The 24,853-nt window shown below is 43.0% G+C and overlaps 1 protein-coding gene across 1 annotated transcript; it reads left to right on the forward strand.

Moving 5' to 3' along the window:
- Nucleotides 1–17: 17 nt before the first annotated feature.
- wnt9a (wingless-type MMTV integration site family, member 9A) lies at nt 18–19,702 on the forward strand. Its single transcript, XM_084708427.1, has 4 exons — nt 18–145; nt 13,066–13,325; nt 13,454–13,716; nt 15,766–19,702. Exons 1-4 carry the CDS (start codon nt 54–56, stop codon nt 16,249–16,251), a joined length of 1,101 nt encoding a protein of 366 aa, XP_084564553.1. The 5' UTR covers nt 18–53; the 3' UTR covers nt 16,252–19,702.
- The last annotated feature ends 5,151 nt before the right edge of the window (nt 19,703–24,853 follow it).

The following is a 24,853-nucleotide window of genomic DNA, read 5'->3' on the forward strand; positions in this document are numbered from 1 at the left end:
TTTACACAGCTACTCAGGAGAAACGAAATGATCTGCCCTGGAGCCGCAGCAAAATGCTGGATGGACACCTACTCCTGGGATGGTTATCGTTCACAGTTATAGTGTACCTTCTCAACTTGCCGGGACCGACAACAGCTTATTTTGGGTAGGCACTGGATTTTAACCACATACATATGGTAATGTTAGTAAATAATTTCAGCAAGACGGTATAAATGATTATTAAACGTTGTGGCATATATATTTTATGTTCTTATTATAACGAATGCTTTGCCGGCTGCAAAATAATCTACAGTTCATTCAACGATATGACTTTTGGTTTGCACATAGTTTATGGCATCCTGTAGATAGGCAACAATCCCATATGTGTATAGTCATTTAGAACGATATTATATTAAGTATTAACACGTGCACTAGTCTTTTTAAGAAAGATGCAGCGCCTAGGCTTTTGGATACGAACTGTGTAGCGCTGTGGACCTCAGCGGGTGGTAGTAACAGGTTGATAAAGACTATTCCGCAGCATTAAAACACTTGATTAAATGTGACCAGTAAAATAGGCAACCCGTTTACTGGCGATTCACATGTATGATGAAGGATCATATGAATACTGTTGACTTGATAGCCTAAACACATGGTAATATTCAAGTATGACAATATCAACTTATTAAACTTTTACGTAGTCCCCTGACAGGTAAACACGGAAAATTACACCTTGGCATGTTTGAATTAATGGGTTGTGCGATTATTTTGTCGAAACACTTGTAACATCATACAGTAAGTCGGCTCAGAAAACTGACATGGAGCTAAAGGTGAGTGTAGCTTTAGTCTGAACAGCTGGTAACAATAAAGCAATCGTAGCTCACTGAACTGGTGGCCGAAACGTCTGCTTAGCTTGCACAGAAAATTCCCCATCCAGCATAAACATAGGACAGGGAATTCTGGCGTAGACTTTGACGCTCCCACTAAGTTTAAAAACAGTTTTAACACGTGTAAGAATTTCTCCAGAATTTACGGTTTCCCAATCATATCAGTAATATCTCGTCAACATCTGTAGTTCAGTGTATAATATAGTGGACATGAGGTTACGTTTCAAAGAAAGTAATTCCAAGGGAACGCCTGAGTTTTTAGGTGTAGTCCATATGACCTCCACCTCAGGGTAACAGGCTTTACTTTTTCATTTCCACAGGAATCCTTCCTTTTTTTATTGACTCAGTAATGATGACATTGTATTGTAAACCTTTCAATGGACAGATAAAGTCAAAGATAAAGTACTTAAGTTTTAACAACATTTAACAAATCAAGTAGCTTTCTCCAGACATGGTATAGCTTTGGAATGCAATTATAGAGGACTCCTTACCAGCATGTGGTTTATATATCACTGATCTGTGCAAAGATGGTCATAGTATTTCTCAGTGGGACTTGCAAAAGTATAGTTCAGGTCCAGTACAGGTCTGAGCTGGTTGCAATCAAACAACACTTCGGTTTGTAAAAACAAAATGATGCCATTCTGAATTAGAGGTTTGTTATACGGACAAAAAAACATAATGAAATAGGTAATTGTGTTTGTTGACACCTGCTGTAGTTCCAGTAAAGGCCTGTAAGGGGATCTGTGTGGCTGTGAGCTGCAGCAGTATTAGGTGATAAGGCCATTGTTAGCTATGAATCTGTGGGGGAACTCAGGGAGTGGCCCCCTAGGACCTGTTGCATATTATGAAGCTGTAAACTGCTTTATTAGACCTTAGGGATCGTTGAATTGGGTCTAGTCTTCTCAGATCTCATAAAAGGAAACAAATAAATTAGGAACAACCGGACAAAGCAACAAAGGGTGGAAGCACTTATTGGACAGGATTACAACATCTTCACGTTCTCGATAACGATCATGTTAGTTCTGCCAGAAATATTTTTTGATGACTTGGAGCGTCCATTACAGGCCTAATGTGTCACTTCTCTGAAGTTAATCTCCTCTGGGATGTTGTTCAGGGAAACTCAGTCACTCTAAATCCGTTTTAGTTTTAGCACTCAGATGATATCTCAATATAACAAGCCTGTTTGGACAGAAATGTGACTGTTTTATTTGAGAATATATGTTTTTTTTTTGAGCTGTGCAATATTGCTCTCATCTTCAGTCATAGACACATAGTTCAGCCTAATTATCTAACCAAACTGCCCTCGGCCCACAGAACCTACTGTTCCAACTTGTATGTATTGAGGATGACATGCCAAATTGGCTCTCTCCTTGACTCTAATGGTAATGTATATTTACTTATTCAGTCAGTGAGCACTTGTTTTCTCTTCTCCCAGTCAATCTGGTCTCTATCTGCGGTCTCTGAAGTGCAATGAGACATATGGTATTACGATACCTTGCGTTATAATTCCATGACCCTAGAAGAGGAGAATATGAATGAGTGTCAGTGAATGATTTAGCCCTGTAGCCAAGGAACATGAGACAAGCTGAAAGACCCAGGACCAGGTGACATAGATACACATGCAAAATGTTAGCTGCCCCAAAGCTAACTTCCCAGAAACCTGACACTTCTGACACTGCAAGCACACAGCCCAGCATGACACTGAGTGGAGTATACACTAACACAAACTTGTTTAAATAAATACATGCCATGAGCACAAGGCTTTGCTGGGCTTCCGGGGTACTGATTTACTCAAAATAAAGGGTCAATGTTGCATACTCAATTTCCAGAGTGCAGTGGAGCGCAAGTGTAACATAAACACCATCCCTGTTGGCCATAGTTTGCGCAGACGAGGGCGGGGTGGGATTCCTAGCGTAGTCAAGCACCCGCTCAAATTGTCATCCTTTGCCACAAGAATGTTAGTAGTCTTTTTACCTTCCTTCAGCCTGTTGTGGCAGGTGCTGGTCCTCAACCAAATCCAGTATCATTAGGTTTACAGTTGGGAATGGTCATTTTGTACATTCTTAAGATCAGTACATTCACCCTGTGAGAGTGTTTGATATCGTCCTAAAGAACTGCCACTAAATGTCTTTCAGCGTTCACCTTCAGGAGTTTCAGGAATTTGTTAAAGAGAGTTTCATTCATTTAAATAGTAACTGTGGTACTTGGAAGGCTCATTCCGTGGCCTTGTAAACTGTGATGCATGCCAGCCCAAACATTGAGTCAGAAAGTGTGTGTTGTCTTGTTCATGCGCTATACAGGAAACTAACCACAGCCATTCAATGGTGTTCAACCAGTCACTTAAGCATCTGTCGTTAACCTTCTACTTGTTGTTGTAATGACAGCCCTATTAGGGATATAGCATATATATAGTATATCCTATATATACAGTGTAAATATGTAATAGAAAGCTTGAAATAATGTGTGCTCTCTCTTAATAGGATATTGTTTTCCAGAGGTACAGCACGGTCATTGCAATAAAGATGAGAGACTTCCAGATGTTTAAGAGATCCCCTCTCCCCTTTCCAGAATGAGATGCAGAGATGAAACAAGAGATAGGGCCTAACTGTAGGGGCATCCATGTAAACATTTCCCCTGGCTCTGTCTCACCGACACACAGTTCCCCCCAGCCCCCCCCAGCCACCCGCCCTGTCCCCTGCCTTACCCCTCACCCCTCCACCCTTCCACCCGTCACCCCACCACTGACACCCGCGACCCCGCGCACGTGCCCCATGTGCGTGCTGCGATCCCTGCCGCAGTTTGGTTTGTGGGGGGAGACGCAGGGTGATTACCGTTCATTAGGGGAGGAGAAGGCGCTGTGGGCTCAGGCTGGCGTTGCCTGGCAGACAGTGGTGGCGGGTGTCTCATTACGAGGCTTTAAGCGCTGATTAGCCCTGACGCGCAGGCAGGGCGGGGAAAGCCGAGGATAGAGGGATTTCCCAACTTCAGAGGATATCCTGTGGCTAGAGCCACACCTCAGAGGGTATCACTTTACAGCGAGCCAAGAAGATAGGATTCTCTCAGTGCTGGTGGTGATCCTGTAGCTGGGTGAGATCACGCTAACCTGAGGGCTTAGATAGAAGGCCACATGCCCTTTGTGAGAGCTTGCTTTGTTTTTCTTTGTGTTTCCGTCCTGATATATTTGGCTTGGTTTTCAACTCGAGCTTTGGGGTTTTTGGTGTGAATGTACTCCTATCATCGTGTGAAAAGCATGCTGTACTCAGAGGCTCCACAGGGGGGGGCAGTCTCATGTAGGAGTGTGGGAGGCTTCTCAATCAGCACTTTCTGGTCCCTTTGTGTAACTCAAGGAGAGTGGGAAATGAAATGTAAAAACAGCCAAATCTAAAGGCAGCGGCACTGTCTAAATACAATCCAAGAAGAAATGTGTTCCATGTATGCCTAGTTGTGGTCAAAGTGGATTATAAAAGGTCTTTGATCAACAAGTATGTTTGATTTCTTTCAACTTAATCTAACAGAGCCTTCTATGAAAATAATTGGACTCATTTACAAATTAATCCTTGAGTTTTAGGACAGTCAACCTTCAAACCTTCAACTACCAAATTGTTAGTCCGATGAGCAAGACCGTTATCTGTTGTTAGAGTTAAGCCATTTAAAGTAATTTAGCATTGGGTAGACACCTTGGTTGTGATGGTTTTTGCGGTGTGTGTAGTAGCCTGCTACTGTATTCGTACTATATAATGATATGGTTGCACTGTATATCTTGAAGATTACATGGTGTTATTGCATTTGGGAAGGTCTTTAAAATGTGTTTGGCCCACTCACATCCGAAGGGCTGAAGGTTCTGCTACAGTCAGATTGCTGGAGTGACCGCAGTAAAGACACATTGGCTTTAGAAGGAGGGCGGCTCCTCTCCAATCCTATCCGTCAGCTGTGCATTTCATGGGTGGATAGCCGGCAGATATGGAAAAGAAAGTATCATTGCTAAGAAGGTACACACATGATGTTCTTCACAGATGGGTCTCTGGGAATGGGCGATTTACAAAACAGGAAAGCCAATATAGACTCATGGCCCTTTTTGTGGTCAAGGATTGATGAAATGATGTTAATTAGTGGGATCGACATGTCGTTTGTAGTCCGTTCTGAACCGCAGGGCTGGTTTTCTGTGCCCTGGGCTGTGGGAAAACTGGAGAAATGGCACTGGTCTCAAGCCAAGATTAGCAGATGGAGAAATGCTGCCTTTGGAGTTTGTCCCTCAGAAGTCAGCGCTGTACCTCATGTCTCCTTCCTGGGTCACGATAGATCAGAGGTCAGAAGCAGTGAGACTCCATAGAGAAGCTCAGCCCAGCTTAGTGTCACATTGACTCGCAGCATACAGTATCAGGGGGCTTTTAGGACTGCGTCCAGCTAAGTATGCACTCCGACAACATTCTCCTACAAGTATACATGAATGTTTAACAAATAAATACCCCATGATAGATGCACATGATCGTTGTGATTGTTTACTGGCCACAGTAGTCCATTATTCTTCTCACTTAAGACTATTGTGTGTCATAACACCATCAGGCTCTTATCTGTGAAGGATTTTACTATGTGTGTGTGTATACATTAAAAGTGGAATAAAGCTTATACTTTCAAGCCTTGTTGTTCAATACTCGTTTGTGCTTATACTTTTGGCCTATGGAAAGATTCACCATTAAGAACATAAAGTCTTCTCATGTCAGGAAAGTTCAAGGCTAAGCCATAAAGATGTAGAAGCCATTACCTATTGTTGTAAACTACAAGTACAATGATGACCATAAATCATTTAGTTATTGGGTATTAAATAACTTTTTGGTTCAGCTCGAGGATAACGAGAACCGTGCTATCCGACTGACTGCAGGGGGACATTTGTAAGATGAGCCAAAGAACCATTCCTAATGTTACTGTACCTTTACATAACCCAGTGGGCAGCTACAGCCCTGTAGTTCATCATCCCAGTCATATTGACCTCAGACGGCAAACAATATACCACCCTTTGTCGCTGTCCAGCTTCGATATTGAATTTCACTTTCTCTTGGCCCTTCAACATTTCCTTTTCAGTTCCCTGAGAAGAAAACCTTGTAATCTCTCAGTAGCAACAGTAAATAACCGTTAATAATATGCCTGAACTCAGCTTCTTGCATTTGCTGATGCATGGGTGAAAACAGCTGCTGTTATTTGGACAGTGGTTTGACAATTACATGTTCGGCTTACCCAGAGAAGTGCATTTACTCACTGTAAAACAAGTGAATGGAAAGAGAGTATTCATGTTGTAAATCTGTAGTCTGGATACTGAAGCACTTGCTACAATAAGAGCGCCAGTGCTCTCTATCCAACCAAAAAACGGTGGTCTGATTCTCGTGTCAGCATGTGCGAACCGGCGAGTAGGAGTGCCTGAATGTGTTTAGTGCGTCCGTGTGCTGGTACAGGGGCGCTCTGTGCCATGGCGTAGGCTAGGACAGGGGAGTCATGCGGACACTGTTGCACGCCCAATCTGTGCCAGTCACACAGTGACTACAACTGAGCTGCTGACCCTGGAAGGCTTGAGTTCTCACATAGCAGTTAAACCTCTTACCCGGCTCCCTGCTCCCATTCCTAAACCCAGGTTCTGTACTTCTGAAGCTCAACTCGAGCAGGCTGCATTTAGCAACACAGCATGTTTAGACACAGCCAACAGTTTAGCTCAGAGAAACTTCATAGGGGACATCATGAAATGACATGAGACAGAATGGCAGCCATTGAAACTATTTGAAAAGACTAAAAGAGTACTTAAAATACATGTGGCAGACTGCACCTCAACGTAGACAGAACTCTGGCAAAGTGAACCTGTGAGCGTGGGAATTCTGACGTGTTTTACAGGAAACCGGTTGCAAAGGACCAGAGGGGACAGGGATGACCTCATGGTTGGTCACATCCTGTCTCTGTCAGCTGTTGGAGATAGGGGGGACTTTCCTCAGTGAACAGGACTGTGCAGTGTTTGCAGCCCATGCATCATATCCTTACTATGTGGGGAGTTTCATCGCTCCAATAATAATGACCAACTGAGCTGCTGGCATTACCGTGTTTTTCACCGAGTTCTGTTGCGTTACTGTGCTGTGTAAGTCACAGCCTGTTAGAGGTAGTCATATCACTCAGTGCTTTCAACTAACGGCTAATCTTAGCTTTGCCTCCTGCATAACCTTTCACTCTTTCCCCTATTTCTGGCTTAAATTACATGCATAATGAACAGTGTCACCGCAAGTGATGAAAGATGTCCCTATTTTCGACAGGGTGTAGCACAGGCCTTTTCAACCCCCAACCTCCAATACCCATCTACAATGGGTCAGAGACTCACTTTTCCAGAAAGTCATTTGAGACTGAACCATTGGTTTGTCCAATTATTCAGCTCTCAGTCAGTTGTAGTGGCGGGGCAGCCACTAGTTTCAGACAGGGCTACATACAGAATACCGCACTCACATTCCTCCCTTCCCTGGCAGGGCTTGGCCTGTCACAGCAGATGGGCAGGGTGGTCTGAGTTTCATCCAACATTTCTGGGTCACTTTTTTTTTTCTTCCCAAAGGGAGAAGTGGAGTGTACCATGAAACAGGGAATGGAAGGAGAGAAGGGAAAACACACACACACGCACACTTGGGATTAGCGTAAGATCAAACCGTGGTTATGTTTTCTAGATCCTCGTGCGTGCATCCTAATAATACCAGCATTGGGTTTGGTCTTGACTTGATTTTCTAAGGTGAGAGTGGTGGTTTGTTCCTCCAGCAAAGGGGAGAAAGGTAACCATCGATGGTTGTGTTGCTGGAACACAAAGGCTAGCTGCCTTTGTAGACAGCAATGGTTTCTCTGGGTACAGCCTTTTTTGGGGCCGACAGCTGGAAGTAATGGAAGGCATTTGTTAAAAGCAATTACATTTACATGTATTCATTTAGCATTTACCAGACACTTTTATCCAAAGCCACTTTCAAAAGAGAGCTTTTCAATAAGTGCATAGGTCAATGATCATAAACGACGAGATAGTCCCAAACATTGTGGGTCTATGGGGGGAGGGGATAGGGGGAGTACTGCCCTATGAGGAGTGGGTTTGGGGGGGCCGATCCAAGAGACACCAGGCCTAATAACCAGCAAGTCCAGACTGATTGCAAAGGAGTCCTTGTTTTGTGCTTGCTGCATGGGGTGGGAATGCAATAGAAGGGGACACACAATACTGTATTTGCGAGGAAGGCTGAAAGAGGACCTGTTGATAACAAATATAAATTAGACAATCAAAAAGAACCTACGGTTTGTAACAGATGCGTGACTTTGGCACATTCTGCTGAAACGGTTCTGCTTCTGCTTCTTTCCCAAATCTGCAATGAAGTTGCTGACCAGTACATGCAACAACAACAGAAACGCAAAGAAAATGCTAAGATGTGATGATACGATGAGAGTGATTGTTGATTGTTTTCACATGCATTGATCCAAGCCACTACATCATGCCCGAGGGAACCAAAGGAAACAAAGGAATTGAACAAGTTAAAGATGGTGAAAGCTGTGGCTCCTTCCTGTATTTAACAGGAAGTCGCAGAAGTGCTGCATGTGCTACAGTCAGATCCACCAGTGTGCTGCACTGAGTTGTGCCATATGGTCCGTCAGGGCCTTGTCACTGAGTAAATCACAGCTGCCTAACTGGCACACTGGTGTTACATCAATACTACAGTTGCTGGCATGCACATCCAATGATTGCATATTCACTTACGCTATCAATTTGGGTTGAAGGATGAAGTGGTACCATCAGCATTTACAGCGTTGGCTGCAACTACCATGGCCTTGCACAGAGTGACCCTCGGCCGTTCATAAAGCCCCAATGAAGAATGACGTGGCTCTGTAAAATGTAAATGTAAAATGTTGCAGCACCTGGGGTCATGGTAGGGACTCTGTAACAAAGCCAGGGGAGTGATGACGGCAACGTTTATTGGGAATAAATGATTTCCTCCTGGGACTGGCTCAGAGACTCTGCAGTACGTAATGAGCCATTTTCACTCAGCCAGTGCGTCGGAAAATGTATATATAGTAAATGTCGCGGGCAATGAGAGGTGTTGACAGGTAGAGAGAAAGAACTAAACAAACTCCTCCACTGCTCTGTGAAAGGCTGGAGAGCAGGCAACGAAAGAGATTAGCCTTGAATGAGGGCTGCTGATGCCTGTAAGGAGTGTGTGAGTATGTGGAAAAAAAGCAAAGCTGAGCAAACAGCAGCAAGAATCCCACCTCACGTAGGATAATAGTGAACTTTATTATGTCTCTGTTGGTGTTATGTTCCATGTGTGTTGCTGTGCCAACACCTCAAACAAAAACAGCCTCAGAAAATGGTTCGTGATATGAAAACAGAAGCCTACATGCCCTTACATTCTAATATGTAGCCTAGCAATAGCTTGCAGCACTTTCCCCTACTCCCTGCATTGTAAACATGTGCACACTAGATCGCTACTGGGTTTATAAAGGCCACAGAGGCTAAGACATGGTGGTTTGGTTTCTACTAGAAAATATAGTAGGCTAATCAGAGTAATGACTGTCAAACCAACAGGATGAATTTCAGCTACTGCAAGGCCTAGTCTGCTACAGTCATGATTCTACAGGCATCCAATGGTCTGGTCTGGTCTCTGAGCGAGTTGAATGAGTTCGCTCTGCCGCAAAGAACAGCCTTCCCCTTACACTTTGCCTGGAGAGAGAGAGTGAGAGAGAGATAGAGAAGGATGAGTCCAGAGGTTTTGAGTAAAAGATACTGGTATGGGGATGTTATGACTATGATTATCTGGTCATTAGCGATTTGGTTTGTTTTTAAACTTCAGACTTCAGACCTAGTCTAAAGGCAAACTGAGTCAAATTTCTTACTGTCACTGGGCTTCATCTCAGGTCCACTGACTTTCAAATAGCCGTGACCACTGGGTGGAACAACGCTTTAGCCCCTGGAAGGGTAGTGATTCTTGAGTGAATTATTTCAACTGAGGAGTACAATCAGTTAACCAGAAGATACAGTTTTGTAAAAAGAAACGACACAACATTTTGGAAATTTACTATGTTTTACAACCTCATACAGGTAGCCTCCAAACAGCTTCTGTAAGCATAGGAAATGCATTACAACGGGGAAAATGATATTAAAGCACATCTGTGATAACGTTTGACCGTTCACCAGTCTGCCACAGAGCGGAAACATAGAAGACACGAATGAGCCCCGGTAGCTTCTACTCTTGAGACACGAAGCGTTTCTCCACTCTCCTACATCTCTCCTATCAACGCTTTACCCCCAAGTTTTCATAGTAACAAAAAAAAACTTTGTGTGGAAGACACAAAAGCAGTGACTGAGAGACTAACATTGTCTCCGGCAACCGTGCAGGCCTCGGTGGTCTTTGTGTGTCAGGCAGACCTGACATTGTGAAGACAGACAGACTGCATGAAGACAGATGCTTTTGAGGATTGGCATTTGATTGGCACCTTTTGTTTTGGCTGTGGCAAGAGGCATAGGATATGACACTGTCTGTGACTTGGCAGTGTCACAGTCTCAGGGTCTAATGGGAACCAACTAAAGAAAACACGAGTCATCTTTATAGTATTGAAATAGTAAAGATGCCTCTCTATTGGATCTGATAATTGTGGTTAATGATCATAAAACCACACAAGTCAGAGTGCATTTTTTCACAATGTTTTTGAATGTGAGTTACCATAGGGTATATATATATATATATATATATATATATATATATATATATATAAATATATATATATATATATATATATATATATATATCACCTCTTGTTTTTGTCAACATGCAATGTGGGAAGTGACCCACTGCAGTCCACCGTACTTCTTGACTTAATGCCAGATCAACCAGTATACTTAAGTTACTTACTGTCCTCTAGTTGTTTTACCCTTGAACTGTAATCTGCATCAGTATATGGTTGAATGTATGCACTATTCAGTGCACCACGGTCTGTTTCAATCCAAACTGACATTGTATGTACCAACTCCCTGCAGCCTTTTTTAAAGAACCATTTTTGTCAAGCCACAGCTTGCCAGGGTTCCATTTGAAAATCAGTCATCAGACAAGTTGAGAAAGGCAAACATTTCTAAGAAAAAAAAGAAGAACCATTTGACCTGATCTGAATACATATTTCAAAGAATGCCCTCTAGCACACTTTGACACTGTGTAGATCACCCTCTGCATGGCATCGCGTATCTGTGATTTGTGTGGTATAAGCACTGAAAGCTACATGTGTCATTAGTCAGGCAGTGAGTGTGTCAGGATCAGTATTGTGCATGGGGCCCATAGCCAGCTGCCTTCTTTAAACACTCCAAGGGAAACACTTCACGATTGCTTTTTAAACGTTTTTGAAAGATGTCTCTGTAACTGACTGGAATGACCTCTTCATCTACACTGTCAGTGTCAGAGTTGACGAGAGCATGACATAGACAAATTACGTCGTCGGTGATCATGTGGCACCAATTACCAGAGGAATATACAGTAATTATCCTGAGGTGCAGTTTATCAACACTACTGACACCCAGGCTATAACACAATCGAAGTTGAACTGAAGGATTGTTCTGTGGTAGAGTACTGAATCATTTTCTCTTGCAAGTCGCTCAGTTACGGTCCTGAACAGGAACCCTTAGATATAACAGTGACTTAGATGTTTTTGTTTTTGTTGTCATAAAGTGTGAACTGGATGGTCTTAATTATGCATTGAGGCATCTGCCATCATCAGAGATATCTTGTGGTCTTGTCCACAACAGCCAAATCAGTGTAACACCCCAAAACCTTAATTTGGAAGATCTGCAAAAGCAATAAACTGTGGCTTTTGAATACATTTTTTTGGACTTGAAGTTCCAGACAGCAAAATGCTGTAGCCTATGTCAACGTTTTGATGCCAGAGGCTTGGGACAGGTAAAGCACACGGTCGTAAAGTTTTATACTGCAAATTATGTTTTATTAAATCTTCAGTGTTTGTCCATTGTTGATGTTTGTTGTCAGGACAACCTGATCAAGTATAGTAGGTATCAATATTAGTGGACAAAAGTGACATTTAAAGGCATCAACTGTTTTTCTGTAATGGCATATGTGCCTTTGGAATCAAGTGTTTGTGAGTTCTGTAAATCCATTTATTCCTCAGTTTGACTTTAACAGTGTAAAAGAGGCCCAGAAATTGCACATAATGAACAACTACCCTGCCAATCCTGTCAGTTGGTGTGACCAAAATGGTCGCAAGCTGACAGTCATGTCCCCTTGTGTGTGTTTTGCGAAAGTAATGCTCTGCTTTCTCCATTGTAACCTCAGAACGCTGGTCATTGGTTTTTGCCAGCTATGTGGCTGACTCCGCGAGCGTGTTTTATATACGCCTCCTTTAAATAAACTGACAAAAGGAGCGCGCCTCCACCACATGTTCTCTACACCATGTTTATAACCAGAGCTCACGCTCATTATATTTTAAATGAATTGTAGCTTTAAGGTACTGAGCACTTTGTATGGGGAATTCTATAATGAGACTGTAAATCCCGCTTTGTCATCATGTTTATATTTGTACTACGCAACAGTGAGTGGCATCCCCCCCACCCAAGGATATGATATAAATATTAAACCAAGTCTCTGCTTGGTACTGTTCAGCATTCCTGTGGTGTGACTGTCCCATCTTGTATGGGTCTGTTGTCTTCAAATCTGCCCACCAATACTATGCGTTTCACACCCCCTAAACTCCGGGCTAGCTAGTGAGGCAGTGACATGCCCTTGATACCTAGTGAACTCAAACCAGCAAAGCAATGAACTGATCCCTTCTTCCATATTGAATCTGCTGTATACACAGACCCGCCTATGCTGGGGGTTGATCTCAATCTCTAGCAAATGTTGAATTCCCCTGAACATTAACTACTGAACTCGCTATTGACCTTCTGAGAGGGCAGCAGAATTCACTTGAACATTAACCACACAGACCACGTATGCTCCCATGGAACATTTAAGTGCTTTATGGATAGTTAGGATTATTATTTGTCTGTTGGTGTTACCTCAGCAAAGGTCTACGTTCTCTGATGTTGCTCCCCCTTGTAACACATACCCCCCCACCCCCACCCACACAACTCTATCCGCTCATTGACTTTGAGTAATATCTCCCCACTAACGATGTGTATCTCCGCTATCCACCCCCCCCCCCCACTGTCCCTCTGCAGATTGACAGGTAATGAACCCCTGTCCATCCTTCCGCTGAGCTCTCACCCAGAGGAGAACGTGGGCAGGGCCCACTACAAGCTGTGTGACCGGCTCAAACTGGAGAAAAAGCAGCGCAGGATGTGCAGACGAGACCCAGGGGTGGCTGAGACGCTGATGGAGGCCATCAGCATGAGTGCCCTGGAGTGCCAGTATCAGTTCCGCTTCGAGAGATGGAACTGCACCCTGGAGGGGCGCCACAGAGCGAACATTCTGAAACGAGGTAGGCGAGTGTCCCAACGTTTGGACTGTGCTTTCGTTTTGGGCCGTACGTTCAGGTTGAGCTGTTGACAGACAGTTTCCCGCCTGAGATGGATTTTTCACGACAACGGTTCCTTCTCCAACTGACAGGCTTCAAGGAGACAGCTTTCCTGTACGCCGTCTCTTCTGCGGGGCTGACCCACGCCATGGCCAAGGCCTGCAGTGCTGGGCGGATGGAGCGCTGCACCTGTGACGAGGCCCCGGACCTGGAGAACCGCAAGGCTTGGCAGTGGGGGGGTTGCGGCGACAACCTGAAATACAGCAACAAGTTTGTCAAGGACTTCCTGGGCAAACGCTCCAACAAGGACCTCCGTGCACGCGTAGACATGCACAACACCAACGTGGGCATGAAGGTGGGTCTTCCCAGGTTTTCTTTTTCCTTTTGTCCGGTATCTGGCCTGTGGTGTAGTGGCTGGACTGCGTGCGTACTCCTCATGCAGGTGGCTCGTGATGTCCTCCAATGTGTTTTCTCAACGTTTGGTCATTCTGGGTTGAATGTTGAACATTCTACTTGACCCAAACCATAGTATTGGTCAGGGTTGATTGGTTGGTCGTCATCGTCAGTCCAAGAGACAGCCAAGTGACCATAGCAGTTGTTAAACTGACCATAGTGGAATTCAATGTGACCACAAATAAAAAACAAAGACAGTAAGTTTTATGGGCATTCCAGTGGTCTTCAGGATTCGTTTACCACATGCTGTGGTTCTTAAGCAAATACTATAGATTTTCAAGCGTAAGCTTAATAGTAAGATAAAAGCCCAGCCTAAATCTCTTAAATTGACTGCTAAATATGGTAAAATCCAAATACGGTCATTAATCAATGTTTGGTTTTCCCTCTTAAATTAGAGGGATAATTACTTTCGTTTGTGCCTTGGCAAGGCTCTGCAGTTGTTTGTGGTGAGGGAGTTGGGACCTTTTTCATCTTGGAAGTGATTTTAATTGTAAAAACAAAAAGAGGAGAGAATGGTCTTAAACTGTCAAGCCAAAGTAAACTCAAGGTCTGGCATCTGCTTTATTCCGAGTTTCTTCTATTGTAGCCATTTTTATTTTAATAGGAATATAAATTATTGCAGAAGCACACTTCCTAAATGTTAGCAGACACAAACCTCTCCCCTGAGGCTGATGTGTGCTCTTCCTCTGAGCTTGAGATATATTCCCTCCAGATATTTTATTTGTGATAAAAGATTTACAACACTGTTTTTGTTCATCTTTTTTTGCACATGTAGTGAGGTGTACCACGTTTGATGTGAAGTCCCATATGAAGCACAAATCTTGGAATGTGCTAGCCTCTGCATCCTCTAACATTTTAAAGCTGACATTTCACATTTTCTTGAACTGCAACTGTGGTGAATATGCACTTCTTATCCATCAATCTGTTTCCCAGTGTGAGAAAGGAACAGTCGAGACTCTCCAAGCATTCTTTGGAGAATAAGTACTATGGATTTTCACACAAAACCTTTTTACATTGTGGTTGCTTCTAAGCCACACAGGCAAATGAACCATTCCAGCCACAGAGAGTTCAGGCAATGTCACAATGTGTACTATTGACTAGTGTGTGAAGTTATTATCCAGCACTGGTATGAGTAAGGAACCTCCTTAGACAGTTTTGATCTGAAATATATGGTACTGCTGTAGATTACATGTTCCTTTTGACGGAAAATGCCATATAGTTGTCCAGCCTTCCCGTAGGATTTGTCACTAGCTTGTGTAACCACGGATATTTACTGCAGTTGGCCTAAGAGATCATCCCTGGGTCTTTCTCCTGCGTGTGCATTTGAACAACCCGCAGGGTTGCAAAGCGCAGGGGCTTGTGTGTGGCTGAACCATCTCTCTCTTTCCCATGGACACCTCAATGGGCCTTTTATTCAAAAGAGGGCTCCTCAGCCCTGCTATTGTAATAACAGTGATTGACTTTAATCAAACTTCAGTATCTGTGGTTATCCATCACTGCTGCCCACCAACAAAGATCCTATAGATGTGTCCATGTTTTCACAGACTGTACCAGCCTTTTTAATAAGCCTTGTACATAAGGATACATTGTTGTTTTTTTTTTATATAATGTTACTGACAGTTTACCAAATTAGACTGTTAGGCCAGTGATACCACTAAGTAACATCCTTGCGGCTCCTTTGTATGGATCACATTTTGATGGATTTGATGTTTTGATTAAGGATATGCTTTACATCAAAGAACCCATGATTAAAAAAAAACAGACATAAAAAAAAAAAGAATCCTGTGCCTTTCAAGTTATACTCAAGTAATTTTGTTCCTCTTTGAAATACAGTTACCACACACAGGTTAGAATATATTTATTTGTATGCGTTAGTCAGTTTATATAGACTTATCAGGATGTGTCTTTGACATCCCAACTTCATGCATATGCTGTCTTCTCTGTCAACCAGGTGATTAAGGCTGGGGTGGAGACCACTTGTAAGTGCCATGGGGTTTCAGGCTCCTGCACCGTCCAGACCTGTTGGAGACAGCTGTCTCCCTTCCATGAGATCGGTAAGCAGTTAAAACAGCGCTACGAGACCTCCATGAAGGTGGGCAGCTCCACCAACGAGGCCACCGGGGAGGGGGACATATCCCCTGGCAGAGCCCAGCAGCAGCAGCCCGTGCCGGGTCCCAACGACCAGATCCCTCGTACCATGGACCTGCTCCACATCGAGGACTCGCCCAGTTTCTGCCGGCCCAGCAAATACTCGCCGGGCACATCGGCACGCAAGTGCTACAAAGACAAGAACTGTGACGCCATCTGCTGTGGGCGGGGCCACAATACCCAGAGCCGAGTGGTGACGAGGCCCTGTCAGTGCCAAGTGCGCTGGTGCTGCTACGTCGAATGCAAGCAGTGCACACAGAGAGAAGAGGTCTACACCTGCAAAGGGTAGTCCCAGGCACAATCCCCTGGCCAGTCAAGCTGGTGGAGGGTGGTGGTGGTGTTGAATGGATCAATGGACGGATGGAGGATGGCTGCTGGTCATTTCGTTCTCGGACGAATGTCTTGCAGAAGTGGACAATGGACAGTAGATGTGGAGAGGAGCCCAACGGAGGAGCCATAAGCACTTTGAGGGATTTCCGGGGTTGTTTCTGACATGCTGTGGCCCCAACTCGAGAGGTTGCAGGAGAGATTGCCCCTGCCAAACAACAGGGTCAGTGTCCCATGCTTTTTGTGGCTGAGTTGCCTTGGAGAGAGACTACCTCCTCCATTCAGCATTCAGTCAGACCTGTCAGTGAGAAAACACAGGGCTTGGCAGCTGTCTCCAGCGAGCATGCTGTTAATGAGGATCCGATACAAGGACAATAATAGCAAACGTTTTCAGGCCTGGCCTAAAGTAGTGTGTGTGTTGGCAGAGTGAAAGGGTGCAGGGGGGTGGTCAAATGACAACTTCTATGGCAATCAGGACCATACTCTGAAACTGTTAAGAGGACAGGGTGCAAGCTTTATTTTACACGCACATATTTACACTCACACGCAAATGTGTGTATGCATATGTATGTAAATAGATTCAATTGTATTATATTGATATTATACAAGCCACTTATCTGAATATGCTATGACAAACCACTAACCACACAAATGTTTTGTTGTTTGTGTGTTCGCGCTCTTTGTTTTTCTGAATTAATTTTGACAAGGCCCTTTGGAACGCAGCACATTGTGTTTTTTCTCTCTCGCTGTGGATACAAAATGGACCCTTTGGGACAGATTTTCACAAGGAGAGAACACTTGTTCACTTTTCTTTGTCTCTTTTTACACTTTAGTGAAACTGTTGGTGAATGCATGAAAAGAAAATTTGATCTTTGCCAGCTAATTTAGGCTATTTTTGGCCTTGAGCTACAATGTTCAGGGAATAATCGAAACCACTATACTTATTTGGACTAAAGAAAGAATGAAAAATCAGTGAATCTGTATTCAATTGTAGTTTGAAGAGGGATTGGCCTAGTGTTTAGTCTGCTACCATCCCCATGACAACAGGTAACCACCTGACCAGCAGAGTTTATCTTCCAAAAGTGTTGACTTGATGCAAACCCCATTAGCTAATGGAGATGCGGTATGGTGTTATTTGTAAAGAATTTAGTTTTCATTGTTGCTTTTGTCTGGCTTTTTGGTGCCTGTCTGATATAAAACATAAAACATTATAATCAAAACTGGAGACCAGAGGAACTGTAGCCCCCTACTATCATATCTTTCTTGCCTCTCTCTCTACATCCACAATTTGATCAAGCCTCATGCAAAAAAGTCTACAAGCTCCACCCTCATATTATTGGGTTGGTTAAATTGAACAGCATGGGGCAATAGAGACTGAAATATAAGTTGACATGTCTGCAAAACTGTTCAAATGACGAGCAGCAGACTGGATCTGTGCCAAACTACAGCGCGAGACATCACCCAGACCACCTGCCATTTGCAATTCTGTTCGACTGTAGACACCTGGCAAACAATTACTAGCATTACCAATCAAATTAACATTTTATTTGATATCCAGCATAGTTCAGCCTTATTTTAGATGGTTGTGAATTAACTACTGAGTGAGGACCCGACATGTATGATAGCCCCATTCACGCACTGAAGCCCGGAAACCTTTCATTTCCCTTAATATTTAAAGTCCTGTATTTATGAATATCTACAGCGCTTTCTTTTTGTTTGTAAATACAAATAAATAAAGTAAGGTTTATTCTCCTGTGGTATAGGGACAAGAGTGAGGCATATGGATAAATCTCACCGGCAATTGAAAAGGAAATTGGTAGCAAGACAAAGGTTGGACCAAGACATAATGCTGGGAAGTCTAGTGGTAGAATATTGTTGATTTGTCGGCTAAGGCTAACCATGACTATGGAGTAATTGCTGCTGTAAACTTGTGATTGTAGGAGGTTGTAATCATCAGTAAGTGAAACCTGAGTGCCAACGTCAGTAGGTCACATGCCAGCTTCCCTCAAAGATGTCCCAGACCTCAACTATGTCCGAAAGACATATTTTGCCTGTATTTTAATGGTGACGCTAAAAGAGTCGAAATTGGAATTAAACCACCTACACCGATACAGGAAAATCCTCGTTCTGGGAAGAGAGCCTGGGGGAAGTTGTTCGTCCAGAGCAGTTGAATTCCAAACATTTCCAAATGAGGAGGCATGCCAAATAAAGAATGGTCAAAACATATACATAGAACTTTGCACGCTACATGGAAACCATAATGGCTATGCTGAGAGGCCTGTCTCCCACAGCTTGTGGTGTGTGTATCCTACACATTTCACTGCCTATGACTGTGGTTCTCTATAGTGGTAATTTATTGAATGGATATAAAATAGTTAACAGTCATGAGAGAAACACATTATGCACATTGCGTGTGTTTTGTAGGCTTCATATTGTACATATACACTATATTATTTTCGAGACAAAGGACAGCATGATACAACCGTCTGTTTTCAATGTCATTGTCTTAGTCCTCCATAATCTATTTTTGAACCAATAGCTCTGCACTGTTGTCAGTGGATCATGTATACAAATAAATCTATTTTGTAGGAAAAATGAAAATAAAAGAAAGATAAATTATTTTAAAATATATTATGAGCATGTGTTCAGTGTAAATAACGTCAAGTCAGAACTGATTTTTTACCCTTTATTTTGTATTCTGTTCTTTAGGCGCAATGGGTGTTTGCTTTTTGGGGTTGCAGTGACAAGAGGCAGTGTACACTTTGCTTTTAGGTCACATAATTTGTTCATATCTAACAATCGCAGTTGTTTTAAGCACAAAGTAAATTCAATTAATTTGATTCCGTTTGACACAAGATGCATTTCTGAAGGTATTTAAAATGGTTCATACTGTAGCTAGATGAGTCTGAAATTTGACATTGCGCAGCCCTGTGCAAATAGTTTGTTGTATTTGTAGATGTGATTTATGGTTTAGAACAATGGTGAAAAACATTGCTGGGTTTGTAGATGGCTGAACGTATACGTATCCTGCTAAACTATAAAGAATTTGATATTGGTGTGTGAATTAATTGATCCTCTAGTCTCTTTTGCCAAGCCAATAATTTCCCCCCAAAATGAAATTAACAAGGTTTACGTTAACCATGTAAATTTGTTCCAGGATTTGTCCTGTGCCTGTAAATAAACACAACAAACATGTATTGCCCTTTTGTGATGATACTATACCAACAAAAGATTTGTCTATGTTCACTTATTCATGTCTTATGGGAACCCTAAATTATTTTCCTCTACCTCATGTGTATAGCTTGTCGGTATAAACAGATCACAAATGACTGGTAAGAATGTATTTAAGTTATTTAACATCTTTGTATAACAAAGGCAAGAAAATCTGAAATAATAAAATAATTTTTTAATTACTTAATGTATTTTGTCTCCTATTAGTGTCATACAGTAGGCCTTACCTATCAGTATTGTGCCGAATGCACAGCTAACATTTCAACAACGGAGGCAGCATGATGTTACATGTAGATGCACCTGGGTAACAACTCAATCTTTCATAAAAACAGACACACAGAAACAAAAACTTTCTGGAGAGACACAATCCCAGGCCACACCACAACAAATTCCAAAGTAAATCCCATTGATAAATAGAAATAATCTTTGAGAAATGTTCTTTATGAGGGTCAGAGGTGAGACACATAGAAGGAAAGGCATACATTTCTGTCATCACAATGAGAGACTACAGTTGTTTGATGTTAATGAATACTGCACCTTCTATTGGAGAGGGTGGACCTACTGTACTGTGAGGTGATGTCATAGACATGGCAGGTCATGTCTGGAATAATGAGCGGTAATCAGAATCTACTAGAACTTCCCTTTGGGTGTCCTACTCACAATAGAGACTCGCACACCATCACTGTTACGCAACGACATTATGACACGAAGCAGTTGTTTATCTGCATTTGAAATTGATTATCTACCCTGCCTTCTGTCATCTTACAATTTACAGTACATTTGCTATAATATCCTATAACTGCAAAGTCTAACACAATTAGTTTGAATTTTGTTATTACAGGAGATCAATGTAAAACATGTTTTGGTCTTATGCAGTTTGGAAATGATTGCCAGGCCAGAACTGATAAAATCTCCCTTGTTGAACTGCTATTTTTCCAACCAGCTTCAATTCCCCCACCAGATGTGTAAAGAATTAAGGGAATTTTCTTTCTCAACAACCTAACAGGCTTCTCATGGCCTCATCGCACAAGCCTGGAAGCCCCACTAATCCAGGAGAAAGAGGCCTGGAGACCTGAGCCTGTGAAAAGGAACCTCACATCAGATTGCGAAAACAAAACACAATTAAGGGTGTATCTCTCCTAATACCCAAAACATCACTGGGAAAGCCTCTCATATCCCCAACGCGTGTATGTGAATTACCAGTACCGGGGCTGCTGCCCCCTGTTGTTACTGAGCCCTCCCCAGGGACCTACTCGTCTGGCCCTGAGGAATGGAGTGGCCTGAATAGCCTCTGCTCACTCGACCCCTCCTAACTTCCTGCTCAATGCCAGGCATCAATACGAGCCGTAACTTTGCGGTGGGCTATAATCCTGCAACGTTTTGACAGCTGTTACCATAGAGGAAGTGGCTACAACTAAAGTACAGGCCCAAGAAAAAGAAGAGGAAGAAAAAACACGCACTTTTACCCCCTTTCTCCTCTCTTCCACCTGGCCTGCTTCTAAACACAATAGGCTGGCTGAGGCCAAGCACGGTGAAACAAAAGTGAGGCAATGTCCTCTTGAAAGTGTTCACACGAATGCTCGCTCAAACAGCTAAACGAAATGTAGAACAATCAAATGCTTGCCTCCCATCACACCAACTGTACACAACAGAGATGTTTGTCCTATTATGTGTGGATGCTTTGCTGGGGAGCTTTTTCTGTGGTCTAGCTGGGTCAGCTACAGTCATTTGTAGCTGAGGGTGTTGTATATTACCACAGAGTGGGGCCACTGCTGTTTCCTCTTGACCAACAGGATGAGCCTACAATACTAGATGCTTCATTTTGAGGATCCATCAAAATTAGATTTTTACCTGTCAAAAATCTGAGTTTTACTTCTGCATTTGCAAAGAGTTTGCTGCCCTAAGACAAATGTGCCAGTTCTGTGAAAACACCTTAGCTCATAGTGCAGGTCAATGGAATGCTATAATTTACGATTTTTTTCTGTTTATTACATATATTTGGGAAGTTCCTGTCTGGAAAGTGTGATAGTGGTCTGTGGACTGCATGTGCCTTGCTCAAACACTTCCTGTGCCCTGGTCAATGTTCCCTGTTTACAACTGTGTTTGATTGTTGTTAAGTACCTGTCAAGATTCCGACGTGTCCCTCCCTCCTGGAAAAACATGTGAGCTCAGCATCTCTCAAAACAGGAGCAAAATATTATCCAAGACGTGGGAGAGAGGGAAAAATACTTTGCATCAAGGCGTGAAACGGTATCTGAGATTAAGAAAAGAACCACTTTGTTCAAATTCTGGCGGCTATGCAAAACCATGGGATAGTTTTGCTGTCCATCAAACTGACTTGACTTGAAAAATTGATTGCAACATTTAGCAGTAATTCCTGTAAAGACACATTGTGCACTAAAATGAACTCTAATGGCTAATCTGCTTGTTTTTCTTTAACACACTTAATAGGAATATGATTTCCACCAGGCCAGGTAATCTACAGCAACCTAAATTCTAGGAATCTCTGTCTGTCTGACTGTGTCTGAACATCTGCGGCAAGACCAAAAGGCGTATCGTATGAAGTTGAAAAGGGGTAGGTGTGTGGCTCAGGCCTCAAGGACACAACAAGCAAAAACAAAAACATTCAAATATAAATGCAACAGATTTTTCATACATTGTGTCTGTTTAAGTAGAAGAACCTATAACCAGTCATAATCTGAAATATATATCATGGGCACTGCACTAGTATGTTAAAATTCAGAAAGGTCATCCACAGTGAGGTGGAAGTACACATCTTGATGTATTGGTATACCCCCAAGCTGTGTCTAATGCAGACGTGGTGTGTTTCTCCTTGGGACTCAGTTCCTCTGGCTATCTCAGTACGGGTTTCCAAAGCGAAGAATCCTTGAAGACCTTGTCGGAGGTCTCATCACTAGATGCAACGGATAATGATAATAACTGTCTCAGGAGGTTTTCAACACTTGCTCACAATCATAAAAATGTCAACTTCACATGACAAAGCTCATTTTTCACCAACCCCCACCCCGGCCACTCAGATACCGCCACCATCTTCCAGGAGAATAATTGAATATAATACATAAATTCTATAATATTCAGATGGCCTAAGACAATATTTTCCTTCAGGAAAAATAGAATAACAATAAATAAACAATTAATCTATAAATAATAATGGAGCATGTGTTTCTTTCATTCACGTACATACTTGCAGAGTGAGGAAAGCCCTGGAGATCCCATAGCGGGGTTTCTAGGGGGATGGGATAAACATAGATCTATGTGGAGGCTTCAGCTCTTGGCAGGGCCAAAGTGCTCGCGATTGCACCAGGGGAATTGCTGCACTTGCCAGGAGAGGTGCAGGGTTAGCAACATTTTATCCTGAGAGGAAATTCCTTCTATTAGTCCATTATTCATGTGATCCTCAGAGGGCCTGGATGCTGTAAATGCTCTACCAGAGATGAGTTTGAAATAAAACGCTTCATCCGCGTATATGGAGTTGCGGCGAGAGGGATTCAAATGTAAAACTCGGATGGATCCACAGGATATGTGAGATGGACCTATTCGCTTGAATCCATCAATTCTGCGGTTGACAGCAAGTTGTTGATAGACACAGAATAAAAAAGAATTACCATGCTGTATACAGTTCGTATAGAGTAACAAGGTCGGATTGAAATAAATGTTTGCTATCGTGATCGCAAATTTTCCCCAAACCAGATCTCCACCTGTTACTTGCATCAGGGATGCATGAAATATTGACTGCTTGGAAAAGTGAGGGCCTCTGTTTTCTCACAAACTCCACAAGTACGTTTGTTGAATTACATTTCTGACTGGATGAAGGAAAAGTTTAACATGAGGACGAGTCAACAGCAAAACATTTCACATTGATGAAAATAACACTCGCTAGATGCTAAACCCTTCTATGTTTATTGGCGGACAATAATCCTCCCTGTTCCCGCTTCAACAACAAGCACACCACATCTAGATCACCATGTAATTAAGTAATGACCACCGCCGTGTATGTATGATCAGGAGTAATGCCTGTGGATGTGTTGGACACCAGTTTGTGTTGTATGGTGTCTGTTGGCCGCAGCTTGATGAAAGAGACAGGCTTCAGAGAGACACGGGGCTCTGAGACCGGCATCTTGCCGGATCATGCCCCGATTGTGCTGTAAAGATTCCCCAGCTGTCCTGTGGATTAGCCTGTGTGCTTATGTGATTAGGCCGCATGGCACCGAGGCTAGACCAGGCGCCTCTTGCCTGGGGAATGTGGGATTGGACTGGCTGGATGAGGATGGTGATGATGCCAGGGCCAGGGTTTACACCACGCCCGGATCTAGTCGAAGCAGGCTAGATCCGTGCACAACCTGGAGGACAATGCCATGCTGAGAGATGGCAGCTAATGTACTGTAGTACATGCCAGGCGATATTAGACACAACGAAAACAAATCTTTTTTTATTCTTTGACTTTCATTAAAGGTGGCTGTTCTAGAGTAGCTATTGATTTCCTCCTAAGGACAGTGTACAATGTGTGCAAGCTTGGGAACGCTTTAAAACATGGGAAACTTTGACGTTAACAGGAAGAACTCAACCCCCCCACCCACCCCAACCCCCCTGTATCCTCTTACGAAAATGTGTTCATGTTGGCCGGGGAGTGTTGGACATGACTGACATGTGGAATGACAAACAGTGTGACAGCATGGTGTGTGTGAGAGGCCTTCCAATCCAGAGCCCTGCACAGCTGCACTAGGCCGAGTCCGCTCCACCAGACACTGTGGCACTGAGTCAAGAGCAACGCTGACCTCATGGGTCACAACCAGCGCTAGCGAAAAACGTCTGGATAGCGGTTAAAGCTAACACAACTAGACTCAACCACAAAGTTAGTTAAACCTAACTAACCTAATATACTTGTGGTCAACAGGGAACCCAGGCTTGCTAGCTTGCTTTCTCCAGTTGTTTTTTTATTTTTTGTTTTTTTATTTACTTCAAGGATGGCGTTAAATACAAAAGGTAATAAATATGACAATGAGTTTAGGGAATGCACTAAGCCCAGTTTGCCATAATCCCATCAACAAATGCAAGAACGTTTGCCTTCGTCAGATTCCCACCTCCCTGGTTTTGTAAGCAGTGTTTGCCAACCAAATTGAATCCCAGTGGATGGGGGTCTTGTTGAACTGAGAGCCACTTCAAAATCTGTCACCAACAAGTGTGGCGGGGGGGGTGGGGAGATTTCCATTTTGTGTGAATTTGGTCATTTGTTGGCTTTAAGATTAGAGGGGTAAAATAGTTAATCCATTGATTTTGCTAGAGTTAACAGACTGGCTTGCGTCCAAGTGAGA

Source organism: Hypomesus nipponensis, chromosome 10, assembly GCF_054491055.1.
Source record: "Hypomesus nipponensis isolate SF chromosome 10, ASM5449105v1, whole genome shotgun sequence".
Taxonomy (NCBI): domain Eukaryota; kingdom Metazoa; phylum Chordata; class Actinopteri; order Osmeriformes; family Osmeridae; genus Hypomesus; species Hypomesus nipponensis.